The sequence below is a fragment of the Macaca nemestrina genome, chromosome 3 (assembly GCF_043159975.1).
Source record: "Macaca nemestrina isolate mMacNem1 chromosome 3, mMacNem.hap1, whole genome shotgun sequence".
In the NCBI taxonomy this organism is placed as follows: domain Eukaryota; kingdom Metazoa; phylum Chordata; class Mammalia; order Primates; family Cercopithecidae; genus Macaca; species Macaca nemestrina.
In genome coordinates, this window is record NC_092127.1 from 119,008,059 (window position 1) to 119,032,695 (window position 24,637).

General features: G+C 37.6%; 1 protein-coding gene across 6 annotated transcripts in view; it reads left to right on the plus strand.

Moving 5' to 3' along the window:
* LOC105463542 (centrosomal protein 135) overlaps positions 1 to 23,347 on the plus strand; it is a 118,502-nt gene extending 95,155 nt beyond the window's left edge. For 3 of the 6 annotated variants that reach the window (XM_011710708.3, XM_011710707.3, XM_011710706.3), the window contains 7 exons: positions 1,159 to 1,269; positions 1,556 to 1,741; positions 7,362 to 7,571; positions 9,051 to 9,253; positions 10,413 to 10,517; positions 14,402 to 14,515; positions 21,356 to 23,347. In XM_011710708.3, coding sequence (XP_011709010.1) covers positions 1,159 to 1,269; positions 1,556 to 1,741; positions 7,362 to 7,571; positions 9,051 to 9,253; positions 10,413 to 10,517; positions 14,402 to 14,504 — 918 coding nt within the window. In that variant the 3' untranslated portion in view covers positions 14,505 to 14,515; positions 21,356 to 23,347. Of the gene's footprint in view, positions 1 to 1,158; positions 1,270 to 1,555; positions 1,742 to 7,361; positions 7,572 to 9,050; positions 9,254 to 10,412; positions 10,518 to 14,401; positions 14,516 to 21,355 lie in introns of those variants that run through there. The other 3 variants (XM_011710710.2, XM_011710711.2, XM_011710709.3) reach the window with 2 other exon arrangements.
* Positions 23,348 to 24,637: the final 1,290 nt, after the last annotated feature.

Consider the following 24,637-nt stretch of genomic DNA (forward strand, 5'->3'; position numbering starts at 1 on the left):
TACAAAAATTAGCCAGGCGTGGTGGTATGCGCCTGTAATCCCAGCTGCTCGGAAGGCTGAGGCAGGAGAATCACCTGAACCTGGAGGTGGAGGTTGCAGTGACCCGAGATCGTGCCACTGCACTCCAGCCTGAGCAACAGAGTGAGACTCCATCTAAAAAAATAAAGTTGCTTAGAATGCTGCTGTATATCACAGGGTGTCTAATGGGTGCAACTGATCTTCTCACCATTTTGGTCTTTGTTGCAAGGAAACCTAAAGCTGAGAGCATGAAATTCTGTATGTCAGAAATCATTGTCACCCAATGGGTGAGGACATCAGCATCACTCCCAGAGCAAAGTTTCTGTGTTTTAAAGACTCAGGATAGGTTTTAATTATTTGTGCTTACTTCTGTCTGCTCTGAAATATACCTGTAGTTAAATGAATGAGTGTTTTAGAATGGTAAATACTGAAAGGTATTAGTTCTGTTTGTGCTGGTTTCCTAACAGATTATACTGAGAAAACCAGTGATTTTCCTGTTTTAAATATTTTATGTTTTTAAAAAATTGTTTTCAGTATTATTCAGCATAAAGCATATTGATGAAATATGAATTTTTTTAATGTCAGCCCCTGACCATAGCTAGCCCTTAGTGTAAATACCAGATACATGATCAGGACTATTATGGGAAATGTGTGATAAAGTTTGGTTAAAAAGTCAAGATCAGACCAGGCGTGGTAGCTCACGCCTATAATCCCAGCACTTTCGGAGACCAAAGTAGGAGGATTGTTTGAGCCCAGGAGTTTGAGACCAGGCTGGACGTCATAGTGAGATCTCATCTCAGAAAATTAAAAAAAATTAGCTGGCATGGTGACATTTGCCTGGGATCTCAGCTACTCGGAGGACTGAAGTGGAAGGATTGCTTGAGCCCAGAAGGTCAAGGCTGCAGTGAGCTGTGATCACGCCATTGCACTCCAGCCTGAGTGATAGAATGAGACTCTGTCTGAAAAGTTTTAAAAAGATGAGATCTGCCAGGAAAAATATGTGAAAATAACACTTAGGAACAGTTTTCCTTTTGTCCTACTCTATCTTATTCTCCAATTCCAAAGGAATTATTTGAATATAAATAAAATTTGTTTGGTGGTGTGTTCATTTTAGATTGTCTTTAATTTTTTTATTTGTAGGAAATCTCATTGGAATTGGAAGCAGCAGTGCAAGAAAAAGAAGAAATGAAGAGCAGAGTTCATAAATACATAACAGAGGTGTCACGATGGGAGAGCTTAATGGCTGCCAAGGTGAAAAATGCTATTTAGGTTGGATTTAAGACTGAGGGTTTTTCTTTTTTTAACTTTTTCATGTTGGTTTATTCTGCCTCTACAATTAGATATCAAACATTTTAAAGTAGAGATCCTGCCTACTGCCTTTTTCTATTTTTCCCATAGATTTTAGTGTGGTACCTGCACAGATAACTAATGCTTCCTAAATTAGAACAGAATGCTGTGTGTGTATGTGTTTATGACATGGGTGTTCCAGTAAGTGACAGTTACTAATTTAGAAACAATTTTATTATGATTAAACCAGGAAAAAGAAAATCAAGATTTGTTAGATAGATTTCAGATGCTTCATAACCGTGCTGAAGACTGGGAGGTCAAAGCCCATCAAGCGGAGGGAGAAAGCAGCTCAGTTCGACTGGAACTTCTTTCTATTGACACTGAGAGGAGACATCTTCGAGAAAGAGTGGAGCTATTAGAAAAAGAAATTCAAGAGGTAATATATTTATTTGTTTTGTAAAGATGTTATTTGGTGAAACAAAACATTCAAAGATACTTTATTTTTATTTTTATTTATTTTTTTTTTTTTTTGAGACAGAGTCCCACTCTGTCACCCAGGCTGGAGTGCAACGGCACAATCTCGGCTCACTGCAACCTCCACCTCCTGGGTTCAAGCAATTCTTCTGTCTCAGCCTCCTGAGTAGCTGGGATTACAGGCACGCGCCACCATGCCTGGCCAATTTTTTGTATTTTTAGTAGAGACGGAGTTCCACCATGTTGGCCAGGCTTGTCTCAAACTCCTGACCTTGAATGGTCCACCCACCTCAGCCTCCCAAAGTGCTAGGATTACAGGCATGAGCCACCGCGCCCGGCCTCAAAGATACTTTATTGACCTGAGGTTGTAAACATTGATAAAATCAAGTTCAGTGGTAAATTTCTGTCATTCTCTTAATTTTCATACAAGCCCCATTACTTTTTTTTGTAGTAAAAGATACATACATCAAATTTCCCATTTTAACCATTTTTAAGTAGACAGTTCTATGGCATTAGTACATTCACAATGTTGTGTAACTGTCACCATTATTTGTCACCCTGCTTTCTATCTCTGTGAATTTGATTACTCTAGGTACCTCATATAGTGGAATCACACAATATTTGTCCTTTTGTGACTGATTTCACTTAGCCTTATGGTTTACTTTACCTCAGGGTTCATCCGTATTGTGTAGCATGTATCAGAATTTCATCCTTTTTTAAGGCTGAGTAACATTTCATTGTATGTATGTACCACATTTTTGTTTAGCCATTCATCTGTCAATAGACATTTGATTTGGTTCCACCTTTTGGCTGTTGTGAATAATGCTGCTGTGAACATGGGTATACAAATATATCTGTTCAGGTGCTTGCTTTCAGTTCTTTTGGGTGTATACCCAGAAGTGGAATTACTGAATCATATGATAATTCTGTATTTAATTTTTTTAAGAATAGCCGTGTGGTTTTTCCATAGGTGCTACACCATTTTACATTTCGACCAGCAACGCATGAGGGTTCCAGTTGCTCCACATCCTCACCAATACTTGTAATTTTTTAATTTTTTGTTTTACAAGAGCCATCGTAATGGGAGTGGAGTGGTATCTCGTGCTTCTGGTTTGCATTTCTGTAATGGTTAGTGATGTTGAGCATCTTTTCATTTGTTTATTAATGATTTGTGTATCTTCTTTGGAGAAATGCTTATTCAAATCCTTTGTTCATTTTTTATAATCAGATTGTTTTAAGTTGTTGTAGAAGTTCTTTATATATTCTGGATATTAATACCTTAGTGTATATGTGGTTTGCAAATACTTTCTCCCATTGTGTGGGTTGCCTTTTCAACAGTTTTTGATGTACAGAAGTTTTCAATTTAAATGAAGTCCAATTTATTTTTTTCTTTTGATGCCTATACTTGTGGTGTCATATCCAAGAAATCATTGCTAACTCCAGTGTCATAAAGCTTTTCCCCTATGTTTTCTAAAAAGAGTTTTATAGTTTTAGCTCATATACTCAGGTCTTTGATCCATTTTGAGTTAAGTTTTACAAATGATATAAGGTAAGAGCCCGCCATTATTTTTTTGCATGTAGATTTAAATAAGATTTTGTCATAAAGACAGTCTATAAAAATCTCATAATAAAAAATGTGAGTTCAGTTAAAGTATAGGGACCCAGGGTTAGATTGATATACAATAGTTGGCCATTATTATCATTTTTGTTTTGTTTGTGTAGTCTTATAATTTTTATCTTTCAGGAGAAAGTATTGACTATCTGTAGCGGATAGAATTATAGTCTCCAAAAAGATATATTGAGGTACCAACCCCCAGTCTCTTATTTGGAAAAAGTGTTTTTGTAGATGGAGTCAAGTTAAAATGAGGTCATAGTGGATAGGACAATGGATATTTGGACATAGGAGAGAACACCACGTGAAGATGGAGGCAAAGATGAGAGTGATATGTGTAAAAGTCAAGGAATGTCAAGGACTGCCAGTAGCCATCAGAAACTAGGAGAGAAGCAAAGAACAGATTCTGCCTCAGAATCTCCAAAAGGAACCATACCTGCCAACACCTGAATTTTGGACTTCTAGCTTCCAGAATTACGAGAGAATAATTTCTATTTTTCTAGGCCACACAATTTGTGGCAGTTTGTTACAGCTGCCCTAGGAAACTAATACAGATTATGGCACCAGAAAGTGGGTTGCTGCTGCAACAAACACCTGAAAATATTAAAGTGGCTTTAGAACTGGGTAATGAGTAGAGACTGAAAGAGTTTTGAAGTGCTTGACAGAAAAAGCCCAGATTGCCTTGAAGAGATCATTGGTAGAAATATGGACATTAAAGGCAATTGTGATGAAGACTCAGAAGAAGTGAGAGCTGTAAAGAAAACTTCTGTTATTTACAGAATACATATGTTGTCATGGATGAATTTTGCCAGAAATATGAATGTTTCCTCTGGTGATGTCTCAGAAAGAGTTGAGAAAAGATGTTACTTGTTATAAAGTGACAGAGAACTTGGCTAAGTTATGGTCTACTGTTGGGAGAAAAGTAGAATTTGTAAGGGGATGAACTCAGATATTTAGCTGAGAAGATTTCCAAGCAAAGTGCAGAAGAGACAGCCTGGTTTCTTCTTGTTACTTGTAGTAAAATGTGAGAGGAAAGAGAGAAATGGAGGAAGGAACTAAAAAGCAAAAAGGAAACCAAGACATGAAGCTGGGCGTGGTAGCTGACACCTGTAATCCTACTACTTTAGAAGGTCAGGGCAGGCAGATCGCTCAAGCAATCCACCTGTATCCACCAAAAAACTACACTCAGGAGTTCGAGACCAGCCTGGACAACATGGCAGAACCCTGTCTCTACAAAAAATACAAAAAAATTAGCTGAACGTGGTGGCACGTGACTGTAGTCCCAGCTACTTGGGGGACTGAGCCCAGGAGGTCAAGGCTGCAGTGAGCCGAGATTGTGGCACTGCACTCTAGCCTGGGTGACAAAGTGAGACCCTGTCTCAATAAAACAAAAAGGAAAGAAACCAGAACTTGATGATTTTGGAAAATTCTTAGCCTATCCAGACAGTATGCTGTAGAGTGTGACTAGAAAACCTCTTGGTGAAGAGATTAGATATGTGACTCATGAATCCAATCAGTCATCTCAGCAGAATCACTGCCAGCTTTGACTGAAAGAAGCAGAAATGGGATGAAATGAAGGAAGGCTATTGGACTTCTGGGATCCTACTAGCAGAAAACAGACCAACAGAGCTAGTTGGCTGCTAGTTCACCTTCAAAAAAAGGACAGAATGACTCTAAGGGTAGCTCAGAGACCAGCAAGGCCACCAAGGGCAGCTCAGAGGCTGGTGGGGCTGTGGCTACCACCACAAGCCCAGACAGGTCCAGATGATGGAGCTACTGTCTGTCTCCTTGGTTTCAGAGGGCAAGGCCACTGCCCCTGTGGGACACAGGGTGGGGCCACCCTGGCTGGCTCAGAGGACAGAGCACCAGATAAACAAGGCACAAATGATTATTATTGGGTTTTGAAATCTAATGGATTCGGCCTGCTTGGTTGCAGACTGACTTTGGACTAGTAACTCCTTTATTCCTTTTATTTTCTCCCTTTTACAGTGGGACTGTCTATTGTATGCCTATCCCACCATTTTATTTTGGAAGCAGTTTACTTGTTTTCCAGTGTCATAGGTCTGTACATGGAGGAGAATTTTGTCCCAATGTGGTCCATATTCAGAGTCTCACCCATATGTGATTCAGATGGTGCTTAGATGAGATTTTGGGTTTAGAGTTGATGCTAGAATGTTGGGATGGAGTGAATGTATTTTGTATATGGAAAGGACATGAATTTTGGGGGACCAGAGGGTAGGAGAATTGTGTTCACCAGAAAGATACGTTGAAATCCTAACCCCCAGTATCTGTCAACATGACCTTATTTGGAAACCGGGTTTTTGCAAATATGAACAAGTTAAGATGAGGTTGTGCTTAAGGCAGGCCTTAACCCAGAGAATGATGGGTGTCCTTCAAAGATGAGGGAAATTTAGATACGTATATACAGAGAAGGCTGTGTGAAGATTGAGGCAGAGATTGGAGTGATATGTCTACAAGTCAGTGAACACCAAGCCCTGGCAGCATCCACCAGTTGCTAGGAGAGAGGCATGGGACAGATTCCCCCACAGAAGCTCTGGAAGGAGCCAGCCCTGCCAACACCCACATTTTGGACTTCCAGCCTCCAGAACTGTGAAAGGATAAATTTCTGTTGTTTTTTTTAAACACCTCATTTGTGGTAGTTTGTTACAGCAGCCCTAGGGAACTAATACATTGTCTCTAAAAGTTTTCTGTTAAGAAGAGTATAATAACTAGTTAAAGGAATCCTTTTCAACCTTCAGAAGAGTTTTTCAGCAACTGTTCTCAACTAATCTTCAATTATTTTGTTCTTTATTATTGTTCGTGTTCTTATGTAGTATATGAAATTAGCTTTTACTAAAGTATAAGCCAATTTCACAATAAAGTATTTGTTTAGGGGAGCTTTTAGTAATGCACTAAAAAATCTAAATACTTTTCTGCGATTGTTGAAGTTGATTGAATCTTCACAGCACAATATTAGATTTTCAATGTGGATTCATGGAGTTTTTTTTTTAAGAGACAGAGTCTTGCACCATTGGCCAGGCTGGAGTGGAATGGCTTGACCATAGCTCACTGCAGCCTTGAACTCCTGGGCTCAGGTGATCTTCCGCCTCAGACTCCCACGTAGCAAGGACTGTAGGCATGTGCCACCACACAGCTAATTTTTGTATTTTTTTGTAGACAGGTTCTCACTATGTTGCCCAGGCTGGTTTCAGATTCCTGGGTTCAAGTGATCCTCCCGCCTCAACCTCCCAGAGTGTTGGGGTTGCAGACGTGAGCCACTGTACCCAGCCATTTTAATAGCCTGTTGCAATAATTTTATTTTTCAAATGCAGAATTCTTCCCAAAACCCAGAAGTAGAGTTTATATCAGTTTGTATTTATTACTCATAATTCAAATTGTGAGAAATTTCAACTGTGGATTCTTCTTTAAAAAATGTATCAGTATTTGAAATTTTTTCCATTATTTCAGTTATTAAAATATTAAAAAGTTACTTACTATTATTTAAGTTAAATTTAAATTTCTTCAGGTATTTAGTTTTGAAATAAACCCCATTTTTGGAATTTAGAATTTAACTGAAGACAGTTGAGGAGTGATATGTATATATGTTACTTTTTCTTGAAATGGCATTATTATAACAAAGATAATTTATAAAGGAAAAATTTAATGCAATTTCAAAAATTCCTCATATCCACAACCCCCTGACACAATAACTTTCTTTTTTACATCTTCCAAATATATAAATATACACATGAGGTACACAGTTACCATGATTAATAATTATACACAATTCCTTTTGTTAAGCATTAAATAGGCCATCTTTAAATAGTAGGCAGCTTCCTGGGAGTATTTTAAAATAAGCAAAAATTGACTGTCATATTTTTCTGAAGTGAAATTGTTGGCTGTACACATTCAGGTTCTTAAAATGTTTGGGTTATTTTAACTTTTTACTTGTTTCTTTTTCTTTTTTCAGCACATAAATGCCCATCATGCTTATGAATCTCAGATCTCATCAATGGCAAAAGCCATGTCTCGATTAGAAGAAGAGCTGAGACATCAAGAAGATGAGAAAGCAACAGTATTAAATGACTTATCATCTCTTAGAGAACTTTGCATTAAACTTGATTCAGGCAAAGATATTATGACGCAGCAACTGAATTCCAAAAACCTTGAGTTTGAGAGGGTAAGAAAGAGAAATTGTCTTGGCAAATTGTTGTATTGAGCCCTACTCTAATTGTTTTACTTTGGCATTCACCACACCATGCATATATTTGTTTCCTTTTAGAGTAGTTACTTTTTTTTTTGAGATGGAGTTTTGCTCTGTCGTTCAGGGTGGAGTGCAGTGGCGCGATCTCGACTCACCACAACCTCCGCCTCCTGGGTTCAACCAGTTCTTCTGCCTCAGCATCCCGAGTAGCAGGGATTACAGGCATCTGCTGACACATCTGGCTAATTTTTGTATTTTTAGTAGAGATGGGGTTTCACTATGTTGGCCAGGCTGGTCTCAAACTCCCAACCTCGGGTGATCTGCTGGCCTCGGCCTCCCAAAGTTCTGGGATTATAGGTGTGAGCCACTGTGCCCGGCCTACAGTAGTTACTTTTGACTACAGGATTTTGACAACCAGATTTGACTGCTTGATTCTTTGCAAGATTTCTCAGGCAAACGTAATGATGAAAGTGGGTGCTGTTTTGGAATAGATGGATATTTAGGAAATTATGAATTTTCTGATTATAAATTAGGAGCATATCCTACTACATTCTTTCTCTGTTTAAAAGTAAGACTTGAGGCCAGGTATGAAGGCTTATACCTGTAATCCCAACACTTTGGGAAGCCAAGTCAGGCAGATTGCTTGAGCTCCAGAGTTTGAAACCAGCCTGGGTAGCATGGCAGAATCCTATCTCTACAAAAAATACAAAGAATTAGTCAGGAATGTGGTATGTGCCTGTAGTCCCAGCTACTTGGGAGGCTGAGGCGGGGAAGGTTCACTTGAGCCCAGGATGTTGAGGCTGCAGTAAGCAGAGATTGTGCCACTGCACTCCAGCTTGGGCAACAGAGTGAGACCCTGTCTCAAAAAAAAAAAAAAAAAGTAAGACTTGAAGGAAGGATTGAACGGTTCAGTGCTTCCAAAATAGAATATTTTTCCCGATAAAAATCTCAAGGTGTTTAAATCTTAATTAAACAAGTCTATTTAGCTAGAATTTGCCATTCCCAAACAGAGGCATTACTTTAAATAACCTAGTGTTTGTTTTCAAACATGGTTGTTTTCAATTTTCACTCATCTAGTAGTATCCTTATTTTCAAGTACTGAGAAGCTGCAATACTGACTTGATCATGTAGTCAGAGTAAGCATATTCAACCAGAAGGATCTAATTGCCCTTATGATTTTATCTTAATGACCCTCTCTTGACAAGGTACCATGACTGAACACTATTTGAGGATTGGAGTAGATCCTATAGCCAAATAAGCCCATAGTAACAAAGATTATTTTGAAAATAAAGTGTCTTTCTTATACTTAAAGAAATGGTTCATAATCTTTAACCAATACCCAAAATGAAACAAGTGATGGATGACTAGTTCCACAGAGCTATATTGTCATATACATAATTTTTTCAGAGTAAATTTAAATTGTACTGAAGTAATCTTACTTTGTTTTTCATGTAGGTTGTAGTGGAATTAGAAAATGTAAAGTCAGAGTCAGACCTATTGAAAAAACAACTGTCAAATGAGAGACATACAGTTAAAAACCTCGAATCATTGTTGGCTACAAACAGAGATAAAGAATTTCATTCTCACTTAACCTCCCATGAGAAGGATACAGAAATCCAGCTACTTAAGGAGAAGTTAACCCTTTCTGAAAGCAAATTGTAAGTGTCTTAAGTCAATTTATGCAAAGACAATTGCTTGTGAAGGGTAATTTTTTAATTTTTTTGAAGTGGAGGAAAGGTTAAGAGTATGAAGGATAGGCCAGGTGCAGTGGCTCACACCTGTAATCCCAGCACTTTGGGAGGCCAAGGCTGGTGGATTGCCTGGGCTCAGGAGTTTGAGACCAGCCTGGGCAACATGGTGAAACCCCATCTCTACTAAAAATACAAAAAAAAAAAAAAAAATTAGCCAGGTGTGGTGGTGCACACCTGTAGTCCCAGCTACTCAGGAGGCTGAGGCGCGAGAATCACTCGAACCCAGGAGGTGGAGGTTGCAGTGAGCCGAGATTACACCACTACACTCCAGCCTGAGCGACAGAGCGAGACTCTGTCTCAAACAAACAAAAAGCATATGAAGGATGTACAAAACCAAAATACTTGGCTTATATGTCTGCTGCTTTTGGAAATTTAGGAGACTGGCTCGGGAGAAACATCGTGTTGGGAGGTGCAGACCTGTATATCTTCACTACAGAGGTGGTACTGTGGCAGAGTAATGAGAAGAGAAAACATTAGGAAAGCACCTACATTTGAGGAATGGACAGAGGAGTCAGTGAATTCAGAGAGAGCGTTCTCAGGAGAAGAAGAGGTGGCTGTGTTTTATGCTGTAGATTAGGAAAAAGGACTCTAAAAAGGCTACGAGATTTGACCCACATTACGTGTATTGATTACTTTGGGAGAGATTGATGATGTAATACTTTTACAATAGAAGGATTTAGACATATTTGTAGGAAGAGGGAAGGAAACCCAGAGTAGAGTACGCATGGAAGAATGAGCTTTTGAAAGGTATTAAAAATATTAATATTTCTCTTTCCAAGGCAAGCGTCAAGAAAGAGCCAATGACGACACTTTACATCTTGATATTACAGTTTATGTCCCATTCAAATTTGTATCCCTAGCATTGCTTTAGTGCTTAGTATGTAATAGATGTTCAGTAAATGTTTCATAAATAAATGAATGAAAAAGAAAATGTGATAAAAACTCTACAAGTTTAGAGAATTCTTGTTGAAAGGTCTTGATCTTCTCTTTATTAATTTAAAAAACCACAGCACTTGACTTTACAAAACAGAACATTTATTTCTGGATTTTTAAATTTGTTTTTAAGAACTAGTCAAAGCCGGGAAAACACCATGCTTCGAGCTAAAGTGGCACAGTTACAAACAGATTATGATGCCCTGAAAAGGCAGATCTCAACTGAAAGATATGAACGGTAAGACAAATTTTTTAAACATTTGACAGTGTTTTTATGCGTTCTCTATCATACTTCAGAAAGTATTTAATATGGCTTACAAATAGCAAACTTGCTAATACATAAAGTACATTTCTTTGGCAATTCTTCCTTTTAAAAAAGGCAACAAGTACTGGGGACGATAACAGCTCTACAGTAACTAAAATAGCAAGTATTACATAGCAGATGCTTTATAAATATTTATTGAATAAAATTGTTTAATCTGAAAAATAAGGTAAAATAGCAAGTGTTGTATAAATATTTCCTATAGCATTCTGTAGGGCAAAATTAGAGCCCACAGTTATTTCAGAGAGTGTAGAGAAGGAACAACAATCCGTACAAGAGCTCCGAAATGTATGGTTCAAGTAGGATGTTCCACATGCAAATCATAATAAAGGTAATGATATTGAAGATAGTAACAGCAGTTAACAGATGTGGGCCAGACACTATATAAGTGTCTGATTAATCCCACCAACAATCTATTATTATGCCTACATAAAGGAAACTGAGATCACATAAATAGTAAATGGTAGGACCAAGAGTAAAACCAAACAGGTTTTAATTCTAAAACCTGTACCCTTAACCTCTCCAATGTATTCCCTATAGCTTAGTAATTTTCATATTCACTCATAATTTGGTTCATTTGCTTTATGTTGAAAAATTTAATCCCCAAGTGTTACAAACCCGGAAAGAGACCTGCTTTAAATTAAAGTCTAACTTGCAAATCAATTGCCACGTTACTTTTCTTCCATTACTCTTTGCTACTATGTTAACACCATAGACGTCTGCATTCCTGAGATTTCATTCTCAAATAGTGGCCAAGTTGCTTGTTAGATCAGTTTTTGAGTTATTCTTACCTATTTACATCAAAACTTTATGGTGATTTGCTGTTTGAAGTGTGTGCTATGAAATCAATATTTACAATTTCATAAAGGACTTGTGCAATCCCAGCACTTTGGGAGGCCAAGGCAGGTGGATTTACTTGAGCCCACAAATTTGAAATCAGCGTGAGCAACATGGCAAAACACCATCTCTACAAAAAAATTTTTGAAAATTAGCTGGGGCATGATGATGGGTGCCTGTAGTCCCAGCTACTCAGGAAGCTGAAGTGGAAAGGTTGATTGAGCTCAGGAGGTTGAGGCTGCAATGAGCTGTGATCGTGCCACTGCCCTCCAGCTTGGGTAACAGTGAGACCCTGTCTCAGAAAACAAACCAGCCAACGAAAAATTAAGCCTTAGGTAGCAGCAGAGACATGAAAGCAGGATTGATAATTTCTTGTAATTTAGAAGATCTAGTTTCTGAATGTACTAAACTATACATATATAATGATTTCCATTTCTTAGTGATAACTTAAATTCTCTGCAAATCAGAAGTCCTAAATCAAGCTCTCTATTGCCCAGGGTTATAGACCTCCCCACAGTTCCTCCCCCTTTTCTTTGCCTCTAGGCCTCAATGAAACCTTGAGCCTCATGACCATGTCTTTCTTGCTCTTTACTATCCACCTACATCATGCATTCTCATGGGTGCAATGTTACTTCCCGTCCTCCAAAGGAAGAAATTGTTTCTTGGGGGTAGGGGATAGAGGTAGCAAAAAAATTTTAGGTAGTATAAGTTAGTAGAATGGTTTATGTCTCTCCAAAGGGCCAGGACATAAGCAGTGTATTAAAATTTAATGGGGTGAAGGGATAATCTGGGGAGGAAAAAGTCTAGAAAAGTTCCTTTGGGAGAGTAATAATGAAGAAATCTTGAGAAGCACCAAACTAATTAGAAATCTCAGACACTGAAGAGCTCAAGGCAGAAAGAGTCTAGTCCAGAGACTATAAATAGCCCACAAAGGAGATGGCAACATAATCCCCATTCTTGGTGGGGACAGACCCAGACACAGGGAAGGCAAGCATAATAGAGACAATAGATTCTTTCCAATCTGACTTTTGGGAATTTTGAGGCGGGAAGATGGGAGAGGGCTAGCTATATGTGCAAGATGATATGGTAGGCCTGGCATGGTGGTTCATGCCTGTAATCCCAGCACTTTGGGAGGCTGAGGCAGGAGGATCACTTGAGGCCAGGAGTTCAAGACCAGCCTGAGCAACATAGTGTGACCCCTATCTCTAAAAACATTTTAAAAATTAGCTGGGCATGAAGGTGCACACCTGTAGTCCCAGCTCCTCAGGAGGCTGAGGCAGGAGGATCGCTTGAGGCCTGGAGTTCAAGCCCAGCCTGGGCAACATAGTGTGACCCCTATCTTTATAAACATTTTTTAAATTAGCTGGGCATGAAGGTGTGCACCTGTAGTCCCAGCTCCTCAGGAGGATGAGGTGAGAGGATCACTTGAGCCTAGGAGTTTGAGGTATAATTGTACCACTGTGCTTGAGTCTGGGCAACAGAGCAAGTGACTGTCACACACACACCAAAAAAAAAACAAAAGAAGAACGAGTAAACCTAGTTATGGGGAACATCAAAGTATAGGCAGGAGAAAAGGATCCAGTAACACAGCTAAGGAAAAATCATCTAGGTAGAAAGAGAACCAGGAAATGTAGTGTCATGAAAGCCAGGGGTGGTTACCAGAACCAAATCCCACAGAAGGGCCTAGCATGTAGGCATTTAATTTTTAAGAACACATTAGGCCGGGCGCGGTGGCTCAAGCCTGTAATCCCAGCACTTTGGGAGGCCGAGGCGGGCGGATCACAAGGTCAGGAGATCGAGACCACAGTGAAACCCCGTCTCTACTAAAAATGCAAAAAATTAGCCGGGCGCGGTGGCGGGCGCCTGTAGTCCCAGCTACTCAGGAGGCTGAGGCAGGAGAATGGCGGGAACCCGGGAGGCGGAGCTTGCAGTGAGCCGAGATCGCGCCACTGCACTCCAGCCTGGGCAACAGCGTGAGACTCCGTCTCAAAAAAAAAAAAAAAAAAAACACATTAAACAGGTTTGTTATAATTTTTTTAAGTATAAAGAAGAAAATTTAATTTATCTGTAAATTTTTGCCCTCCATACTCACCATTAGCCTTTTTGAGTTTAACATCTCGTCATCTAGTGTTTGTGTGTGTCTATCTGTGTATTCAGTTAGTATCCTATGTATTTTCACTATATATAATATGTATTATAATTAATATATAATATAATATACTAATCTATATTATAATATATAATATATGATACATATTATAATACATAATAACATATATAATATACTAATATATATTACATAATACATAAATATATAGAATATATCTCATATAATATATAAATAGTAGATAAAAGATTTCAATTAAAATATGTACTGTGAGATTGTTCAAAGCAATTATATAATATATATTTATAAAATATATATTGTATATTATATTATTATATATTGTATTATATATTTTATAATGTATTTACATATAATATGTATTATATATTATATATTATATGTAATTAGTATATTAGTGTTATAGTATATGGTATAGTATATAGTATATTAGTATATATATAATTAGTGTAACTAGTATATTAGCATTACTATTAAATTTAAATCCTATGTCTTCGTATGATTTTTAAGTAGTGGATAAAAGATTTCAATTTAAAGAATATGTACTATAAGAGATTGTTCAAAGCAATTATGTTATAACCATGTCAGAATAGCAGGCTGTCATTAAAATAATACCTTAGAAGCAAAATGCTCCTCACTGTACATATAATATTTAATTTTTTAATTGAAATCTTTTATCCACTAAAAAATTGTACAAAAACATAGGATTTAAATTTAATAGCAATACTAATTAAATAATTTATTACAAATTTGCTAATAACTATTATATTTGTATACTACTTTTTTATTTTTCCTGGTGCTTGCGTTTATCTCTCTCTTGTTTGATCTTTACTAATAGAGAACGAGCAATCCAAGAGATGCGTCGACATGGTCTTCCTACACCACCCCTTAGTTCCACTCTGAGGTCTCCTTCACATTCTCCTGAACATATAAATGCGTAATTATCAGAAAGGTATGTATGTAACACCAAGGACAGGCAAAACTAATCTGCGGTTGTAAAAATTCAGAAAGTTGTTTTCTTCATTGGGAGAGGGGAGATTGCCTGGAAAGGCGTCCAGGAGAACTTCCTGGAGTAACGGAAAAGTTTCTGTATCTTGGTCATAGTAGTTATGTGGGGATATACAATTGTAAAAATTCATAAAACTGACCATTTACAGTGTGTGCTTTTTTTTTTTTTTTTTTGAAGAGATGGGGTCTCGGCCAGACACAGTGGCCCACACCTGTTATCCCAGCATTTTGGGGAGGCTGAGGCTGGAGGATCACCTGAGGCTAGGAGTTTGAGACAAGCCTGGGTAACATAGTGAGATCCCCATCTCTACAAAAAATACGAAACTTATCCAGGCATGGTGACACACGCCTGTAGTCCCAGCTACCAGCTGCTAGGGGGTGGGGGAGGATACTGAGGCAGGAGGATGGCTTGAGCTCAGAAGGCTGAGGCTGCAGTGAACTATGATTGCACCATTACAGTCCAGTTTGCATGACAAGGCAAGCCGCTATCTCCAAAAAAAAAAAAAGACAGGGTTCTCACTGTCTTGCCTGGGCTGGCCTCAAACTCCCAGGCTCAAGCAGTCCTCGCACCTCAGCCTCTTGAGTAGCTGGGACTACAGGCTGGCCCGTGCATTTTATCGTATGTAAATTATACCTGAATTTAAAAAGAGAAGACATCTACAGCATAACGTTAAATGACAATATGAGCTATCACAGGGTATTCTTTGATGAAGGCCTAAATTCAAGCTACAAATAATAGGTAGTAAAAATGTAGACAAAGCATAGAAACAGGAGTACACATGGCACAGTAGTCCCAACCTGGCAGGAAGGGCAGGCTGTGGGGGAATAATGCGGGAGAAAGGTTTGGAACTTAGAGTGGAATATATAGAGTATTATATTGAATGTGAAGCTAAATTAGAGATTATAGACTTTATTCTGTAAGTCAAGGGAAACCATGAAGGTCAGTCCTTCTATGTATAGGATGGGTACAAGGGAAGGGTCAAGATGAAAGAGCTGTTTCTGGTAGATTAATTTCACACCTGTCTTTCAACCATATTGGAAAGGATAGGAACTAGAGGTAGAGAGTCCAGTAAGTGGTATGAAATGAGCAGTATAATAGTTCAGGATTAGTATAATATTGAAAACTAGGACTGAATTTTTAAAGTAAACTATGATATATATACAGAAAGGTACCGTATCATAGATACATAGTTCAATGAAGTTTTTCAATGAACAAATTGAACACATCCAGGTAACCTGCATGAAAATCGAAAAAACAACAGGCCAGGCATGGTGGCTCACACCTCTGTAATCCCAGCACTTTGGGAGGCTGAGGTGGGTGGATCACTTGAGGTCAGGAGTTCAAGACCAGCCTGGCCAACATGGTGAAACCCTGTCTCTACTAAAAATAGAAAAATTAGCTGGGCATGGTGGCGCACGCCTGTAGTCCCAGCTACACGGGATGCTGAGGCAGGAAAATTGCTTGAACCTAGGAGGCAGAGGTGGCAGTGAGCCCAGATCGCGCCACTGCACTCCAGCTTGGATGACAAAGTGAGACTCCATTCAAAAAAATAAAATAAAATATAAAGCCTGGCACAGGAGACTGAGGTCGGAGGACTACTTGAGCCCAGTTCAAATCCAGCCTGGACAACAAAGAAAAACCCCATCTCAAAAAAAACAAAATAAAACAAAACTAACCTCTCTTGGGTGTCAGTCATAAGCCCTGGTCTAAAAGTAACTGTCCTGACTGTTAAAAGTGTAGATTTCTCTTTGCTTACTTTTAGACATTTTGTAAATGAAATCATGTTCCTGGCTTCTTTTTCTCAGCAGTACGTATTGTTGTGTGTACTTGTAGATTGTTCAGTCTTGTTGCTGTGTATGGAATGCCATTATGGAAACTTACTACAATTCAATTACTCCTCCTTCTCTTGATAATCATTTGGTAGTTTCCAGTTTGGGCTATTACAAATAGTGCTATGGTTATACTTAGAAGTGAAAGTGATGGATCATTGGATATATGTATGTTCAAGCTCTAGTAGATATGGCAAAACTGTTTTCCAGAGTAGTTGGAAAGTCCTAGGATGCATTTGACTGAGGAAGGATCAAAGGGATGTGCTAATTCACTGGAGATGAGAATGAATGGGAAAGAAACGTGAGTCAGACCCAGGCTTTGACAGGTAGTGACTGTGAAAATGCATACTCATTGACAGAAATAGTTACGCCAGTCTTGTTTAAATTGATACATTTCTTTGCCTCTTTTGATAGAAATATATAGAAGATAATTGAACATTTCCTCTGACTCAGAATCCTCATTGTGAACATTAGTTATGTGCTGTTCTTTAACATACTGATGCCCTCATGTTTGTAGAGCCTAGGTTTAAATGATTCCTGATTGCTCTGCTTTTGCTTTTGTGTTTGATTAAGGCATTTATTTTTCTCTTTCACTTTGAGGACCACTTCTCAGTGTTCACTGTAGTCACTGTGTCCTTCTTAAATTGCTGTGTTATTTTCATGTGATCCGGTGTTGGTTCACCTTCTTGTTACAAAGCCTTGTAAGAGTGTGACACAGACATTTTCTCATGTTTGATTCATAGCTGCAGTTTAGATCAGGGGTTGGTTGGTAAACTAGGATCTGCAAGCCAAATCCATACCACTGCCTATTTGTGTAAATTAAGCTTTATTGGAACACAACCACACCCATTTGTTAACAGATTGTCTAAGACTGCTTTACTGCAGTGGCTGAGTTGAGTACTTTTGACAGACCCTATGGCCCACAAATCTAAAATATTTACTTCTGTCTCTTCACATCATGTAGCTCTGGAAAAACTCAACTGTAGACCTGTAAGAAAATAAGAGTGAAAGGCAAATAATTCCTTGGTTTTTGAAAATAAGCTTGACTTTGTAGAGTCCCTGAAAGAGTACTGGGGACTCTCAGGGATCCCCAGACTGCACTTTAAGAACTACTGATGTGGAACGTAGATTCCTGCAATCCCTAAAACTGTGATGAATTAGACATTGCATTTTTGTTTTGTTTTGTTTTTTGAGCCAGGGTCTCACTCTGCCACTGGAAGGATGTGGCATGATCATAGCTCACTGAAACCTCAAACTTCTGGGCTCAAGTAATCCTCCTGCCTCATCCTCGGGAGTGACTGGGACTAGAGGCACCACACCCATCACCACTATCTAATTCTAATATTTTTTTATCTCCCCAAACAGAAATTCTGTACCCATTAAACAATCACTCTCCAATCCCCAGACCTCACCTTCCCAGCTCCTAGTAACTTCAAATCTACTTTTCTGGTCTCTATGAATTTGCCTATTTTACATTTTCATATAAGTGAAATCATACATTTGTTCTTTTGTGTCTGGCTTATTTCACTTAGAATAATATTTTCCAGGTTCATCCAGATGTAGGATATACCACATTTTAAAAATCCTTTCATCATTTAAAGACACCTGGGTTGTTTCTACCATATGGTTATTGTGAATAATGCTACTGTGAGCATTGGTGTATAAGTATCTGTTTTAGTCCTTGTTTTCAAATCTTTTGGTATATACCTAAGACTAGAATTGCTGGGTCATGTGGCAATTCTGTTAAACTTTCTGAGGGACTGCCAAACTGTTTTCCACATGCTGCACCATTTTATATTTCCACCAACAATGCATGAGGGTTCCTGTTCTCCACATTGTCACCAACACTTGTTATTTTCCATTTTTTAAAATTTCAATGATTCTAGTACATGCGGATTAGAAAACTTCTATAACCATTAACAAACTCGTAATTTATAACTTTGTAATAATTTGCAATTAATTTTTGAGGTATGTTGAGATTGTTATTTACTAATCCATTTCCACTCATATTTTCTAAATATTGTCACCAAAACTAATTTTAAGGGATTTCCCCAAGCACTCAGAAATGAATTGCTCAAGGAAAAAAAAATGAATTGCTCAACTAAAAAATGGCATCTCAGATTAGTGTCTCTTAATACTTAAAATATATAATCCAACTTTTATTCTTTCTTTTTTGACTGTCATATCTAATGCATGCTATTTGAGTAGGAAAAACCAACAAAACTGTTTTTCCGATTCTCGTACACCACTCAGCACACCACTTCAGGCACCGTATTCTCCAGCAGACACCAACTGATCTCAGTTTCAACATTTAACTCAATTCTGACATTATCTGCCTGGAGATAGTGTCAGATCCCACAGATTAAGAGCTCAGTCCCACAAATCCCTTCCCCTTGACTTCAGATGCCAATCGCAAGTCCCAGGTTGTGATCTGTGCTTCTGACTGATGAAGTTTCCACAACCCCCTCATCACATTCTATTAATTTGCTAGAGCAGCTCACAGAACTCAGGGAAACATTTTACATTTACCTGCTTATTGAAAAGGCTATTACAAAGGATACAGATTAACAGGCAAATGGAAGGGATGCATAGGGCAATTATTAGGAAACCAGCTCAAAGCTTCTGTGCGTTCTCATGGCGCACCACCCTCTAAGCATCACCAAGTGTTCAGCTATCTGAAAGATTCCTGAACCCAGTTTTTGGAGGTTTTATGCAGGTATCACTAAGTAGGCATGATCGATTAAATCATTAGTCATTGGTGATAAACTCAACCTTCAGCCCTTCTCCTCTTTTTGGAGGTTGAGGTGTGGGGTCAGTGGCCCAATTCTCTAATCATGCTTTGGACTTTGTGGTGATCAGCTCCTGTCCTGAAGCTGTCTAGAGGCCCCTAGCCACCAGTCATCTCATTTGCTTGCAAAAGACACAGTTATCACTGTGGAGATTACAAGGAGCTGTGGACCAAGAACCAGGGGCAGAGACCCAATATATACAGTCACGCATTGCTTAACAACAAGGGACATGTTCTGAGAAATTTGTTTTAGGTGTTTTCATTGCGCAAATGTCATAGAATGTATGTACTTACACAAACCTAGACGGTATATAGCCAACTGCATACCCAGGCTATATCGTATAGCCTCTTGCTCCTAGGCGATAAATCTGTACAGCATGTTACTGTACTGAATACTGTAGGCAGTTGTAACACGGTGGTATTTGTGCATCTAAACATAGAAAATGTACAGTAAAAATACAGTTTAAAAGATAACCAGTGGTACACCTATATGGGGACTTACCACAGATGGAGCTTGCAGGACTGGAAGTTGCTCTGGGTCAGTCAGTGAGTGAGTGGTGAGTGAATGTGAAGGCCTAGGACATTCCTGTTCACTGCTATAGACTTTATAAACGCTGTATACTTAGCTATACTAAATTTATTGTTTTAATTTTCTCCAATAATAAATTAAACTTGGCTTACTATAACTTTTTTCCTTTATAAACTTTTTAATTTTTTTTAACTTTTTGACCCTTTTATAGTGACACTTAGCTTAAAACACAGATTTCATAGCTGTACAGAAATGTTTTTTTCTTTATATTCTTATTATATAAGCTTTTTTTCTATTTATGAAATTAATCTTTTGTTTTACTTTTTAAAGTTTTTTGCTAAAAGCAATGACACAAACACACACATTATCTTAGGCCCACAAAGAGTCAAGATCATCAGTATCACTGTCTCCTTCCTCTACATGGTGCCCCACTGAAAGGTATTCAAGGGAAATAATGTTTACGGAGCTGTCCTCCCCTGTGATAACAGTGCCTTCTTCTGGAATACTTCCTGAAGGACCTGCCTGAGGCTGTTTTATAGTTCACTTTTATTTTTTAATGAGTAAGAGTACACTCTAAAATAATGATTAAAAGCATAGCATACTAAATACTAAGCAATAGGAAATTTTCGGTTCTGTTATAATCTTTTGGGACCACAGTCTTTTATGCAGTCTGTCATTGACCAGAATATCATTATGGAACATATGACCATATTTCTGTGTGTTTTTTTTTGTTTTAAGAGACAAGGTCTCGCGGTCTCGCTCTGTTGCCCAGACTGGAGTGGTGCAGTGTGCCATCAGAGCTCACTGTAGCCTTGAACTCCTGGGCTCAAGCAGTTTCCCACCTTGGCCTCCTGAGTAGCTGGGACTACAGGTGTGTGCCACCACACCCAGCTAATTTTTGTATTTTTTTAAATAGATATTGGGTCTCACTATGTTGTCCAGACTGGTCCTGAACCCTTGGGTTCAAGCGATCCTCCTGCCTCAGCCTCCCAAAGTGCTGGGATTACAGGCATGAGCCACTGCACCCAGTTTGTATTTCTTATTATAATGCAGTATCACACAGATTCACGGAGGAAACATAAAATACAGAGACATATAAATAAAGAAACAAAAAATCACTTTTTTAAACAAAAGTATAAGCCAGGCAGAGTAGCTTACACCTGTAATCCCAGCATTTTGGTAGGCCAAAGTGAGAGGATCACTTGAGCTCAGGAGTTTGAGACTAGCCTAAACAACATAGTAAGACCTTGTCTCTACTAAATACCAAAAAAAGAAGCCAGGTATGGTGATGTGCACCTGTTGTTCCCGCTACTCTGGAGGCTGAGGCAGAAGGATCACTTGAGCACAGAAGATCAAGACTGCAATGAGCTATGATCATGCCACTGCACTCCAGCCTGGGTAACACAGCAAGAACCTGTCTCTAAATAAATAAATAAATAAGTGAATAAAGTACAATGAATAAAACAGTACTTGAATTTTAAGAAGTAGAACAGTACTTCTTAAATGTAACTGGTCACAGAGTTTTATTAGATTCTATAATTTCATTTAAAACATTACTGAATTTCAGTTTTTTATGAATATGTTGAATAACTTCATCATTTTTCTCTTAACCCACTTTTCAATTTCCCGCCTTTCAGAATAATGGTTTTCAATGAGTTCCTATGTGGATTTTTAGAAGAACAGAACAGTAATGAAATATTTGAAGTACTTGTTGCTGAAAATCATGAACATGGACACAAATTCTACCTCTGTCAACTTTTATTTAAATCAGTGAATATGTTAAAAAGTTTGGTTTAAAAGAACTATATCTGTATGTATATTTTCATATATATGACAGAACAAGAATATGTATTGATAGTGCCTAATGTTATATCTATGTTTTTTTATTCATGAATTAAATTACTAAAAGTATGTTTATACTGTGAATTAATATAATGTATTCACATTATTCTTTAATAATCTGTTTCTTAATAACCCATGATATATGTATGTAAATATTACAGTACTTGTTTTTAGTTTTCATGCCTATGTTTAGCCCATATCTTAATGTATTCACAAAGAATGATCAACTTTGATGCTATGCTGTCATGCTTAACTTTTTCTTAAAATTATCTCATAGATTTACTGTCTGTTGTCAAGGGGAATATATTCAGGTCTGGTCTTCTTATAATAGCAGAGATCTTGGTAAAATAATGATTACCATATATAATGTGTTATTGCCACCTAGAAGAACTATGATGAGAAAGAAACATTTATATATTATGTAAAATATTATTTTAACTATCATCACATGGACTCTCTGTGTAACACAGATTCTATCAAAAGCAAACTAAAAGCTATATGCAGAATTTTGTATAAAACAATAGAACGGAAATTTGGGGCATTTTTCTAGGAAATAAAATTCCTCAGTGTATTAATCTAAGGTTTCAAAGTATAAAAGTATATGGGTAGGCCGGGTGCGGTGGCTCACACCTGTAATCCCAGCACTTTGGGAGGCCAAGGCGGGTAGATTACCTGAGGTCAGGAGTTTGAGACCAGCCTGGGCAACATGGTGAAACTCGTCTCTACTAAAAATACAAAAATTAGCCAGGCTTTATGGCGGGCACCTGTAATCCCAGCTTCTTGGGAGACTGAGGCAGGAGAATTGCTTGAACCCGGGAGGTGGAGGTTGCAGTGAGCCAAGATTGCACCATTGCACTCCAGCCTGGGTGACAGAGTAAGACTGTCTCAGGAAAAAAAAAAAAAAAAGTATATGGGGCAAATACAGTAAAACATTTTGTTAAATTCCAATATACATTCAGTGATACCATTCTTTTTCTTCTAAACCTGTGTGTTATAATTTACCAGTTCCCCAAAATGGCATTTTAACGCCAAACTGTGGCATATACGTGGAAAATATCTTTTTATAATTAATTTTCAAAGTTGTAATTTTAAAGAATTTGGGTGTATACCTATGTTAATGAAACAACAGAAGTACAAAAAAGAATGTCAGATACAAAAATCAATCGTGAAGAAAATCTGTTCTTAATATATTTCATTATGATCGAAAAACATAAAAACTAACATAGGAAAGTGAAAGATCAGTTACTTATATTTTGTTTCCTCTTGTGGTTTAATAAAGTGAAGTGTGTGTGTGTGTGTGTACCTGGGGGTGGGCAGTGCTCTTTTTCTAAAACTAATATGCCGTATATATCTGAATTATGACCTTTTTAGTGTGTATTAGGATGTGGGCTGGTTTGCTTTTCTCCCGCCTTTGTAATTTTATGTATCCCATCTCCTTTGTGTGAATTCATATATTACAGCAAAATACAAGAGACGTGGGACTGTTTGCAATACCATATGGACATCTTTTAATAAATATATGTAAATAAAATAAAAAATATTTGTCCCCACCTTTTCCCCAAAAACAACAGCAAGACATTTTTGTTAGATATTTTATTTTTAATGTTTTCTATAATTTAAAAATGTATAGTCTGCCAAATTGTTGTTTTCATAACCATGATTTTTTTTGAAAAACAGTTTTATCTTAAAATACTGAATGTTCTGACTTTTTATAGATGTTTTTAATTTTGTTTTAAATAATTTTAAATTATGGAGCTTGACCTAGATTTGCCAATAAACTTTCTAGTCAATTTATTTTCTCTTTCTTACAAATAAGGTTTTTATAATTTTATATTAGCGATATTCTTAATTCTAAAATTAAATAAAATTTATTCAAATCAAACTTTATCATGGTGAGATATAGGCAAATCCCTGAACGTAGGTGCAGGCACCTTTCTTAACTGACTTTTATTTCCATTTAGTTCAAAATAATAAGAAATGAAGTCAAAGTTTATTTTCGTTATCCGTCCACAAAATGGTTAAACGTGTGTGTGTATGAATATACTCTCTTCTCACTTGCAAATGCTCTTTGTTGAGCACATTGACTCCCATTAGACTATGACACCTGTTACCCTACCTTATTGTAATTCATCATACAAGTGATCTCATACTTCTCTCCCTAATTCTTAGAAGATTTTAGCAAGTGGCTTACTATCTTTCTACCATTAGTTCTGTCATCAACCTTTTTATGTCATTATCTTCTTGGGCCAATGGTTATTGACCATACCTGCACATTGTAGTTATCTGGAGAATTTTAACAAAAAACTGATGTCTGAACCCCTACATCAGACCAAATACATCAGAAAATCTGCAATTGAAGTGTGGTCTTTTAAAAATTTTTTAACTTAAAAAATTGACATACAATGTACATATTTATGAGGTACATAGTGATGTTTCAATACATATAATGTATTGTGATCTGATCATTGTAATTAGCATATCCATCATCTTAAACATTTATCATTTTGTGTTGAGAACATTCAGTATCCTCTTCCTAGACATTTGAAGCCATATATTAACTACAGTCACCCTGCAGTGGTAGAGAATACTAGGAACTTCTTCCTCCTATCTAGCTATAATTTTGTATCCTTTAGCAAAGCTCTCACTATCGCTCCCTTCCCCCTACACTTCCTGGCCTCTCGTATCCTCTATTCTACTTTTTCCTTTTTTTAAGCTTATACATATGAGTGAGAACATGCAGTGTTTAACTTTCTGTTTCTCACTTATTTCACTTAATTAACAATGTCGTCCACCTTCCATGTGACTGAGAATGACAGGATGGTGGTTTTGTTTGTTTTGTGTGTGTGTTTTTAAGGTCCTCTAGAAGACTGTAATGTTCAGCAGGGTTAATAATGTTAATTTAAGAGACTGATCCATCAAACTGATTTCATGACCCACTAATGGTACTTAACATATAGTTTTGAAGAACACTGCTTTAGATCTTGTCATCACCTCCAAAGTCTCAATTTCTAGCATCTTAACTCACCCCTCTTTCTAGGTTACTGTTTTGATTATGCCTATACCAACAATTCTTTGAC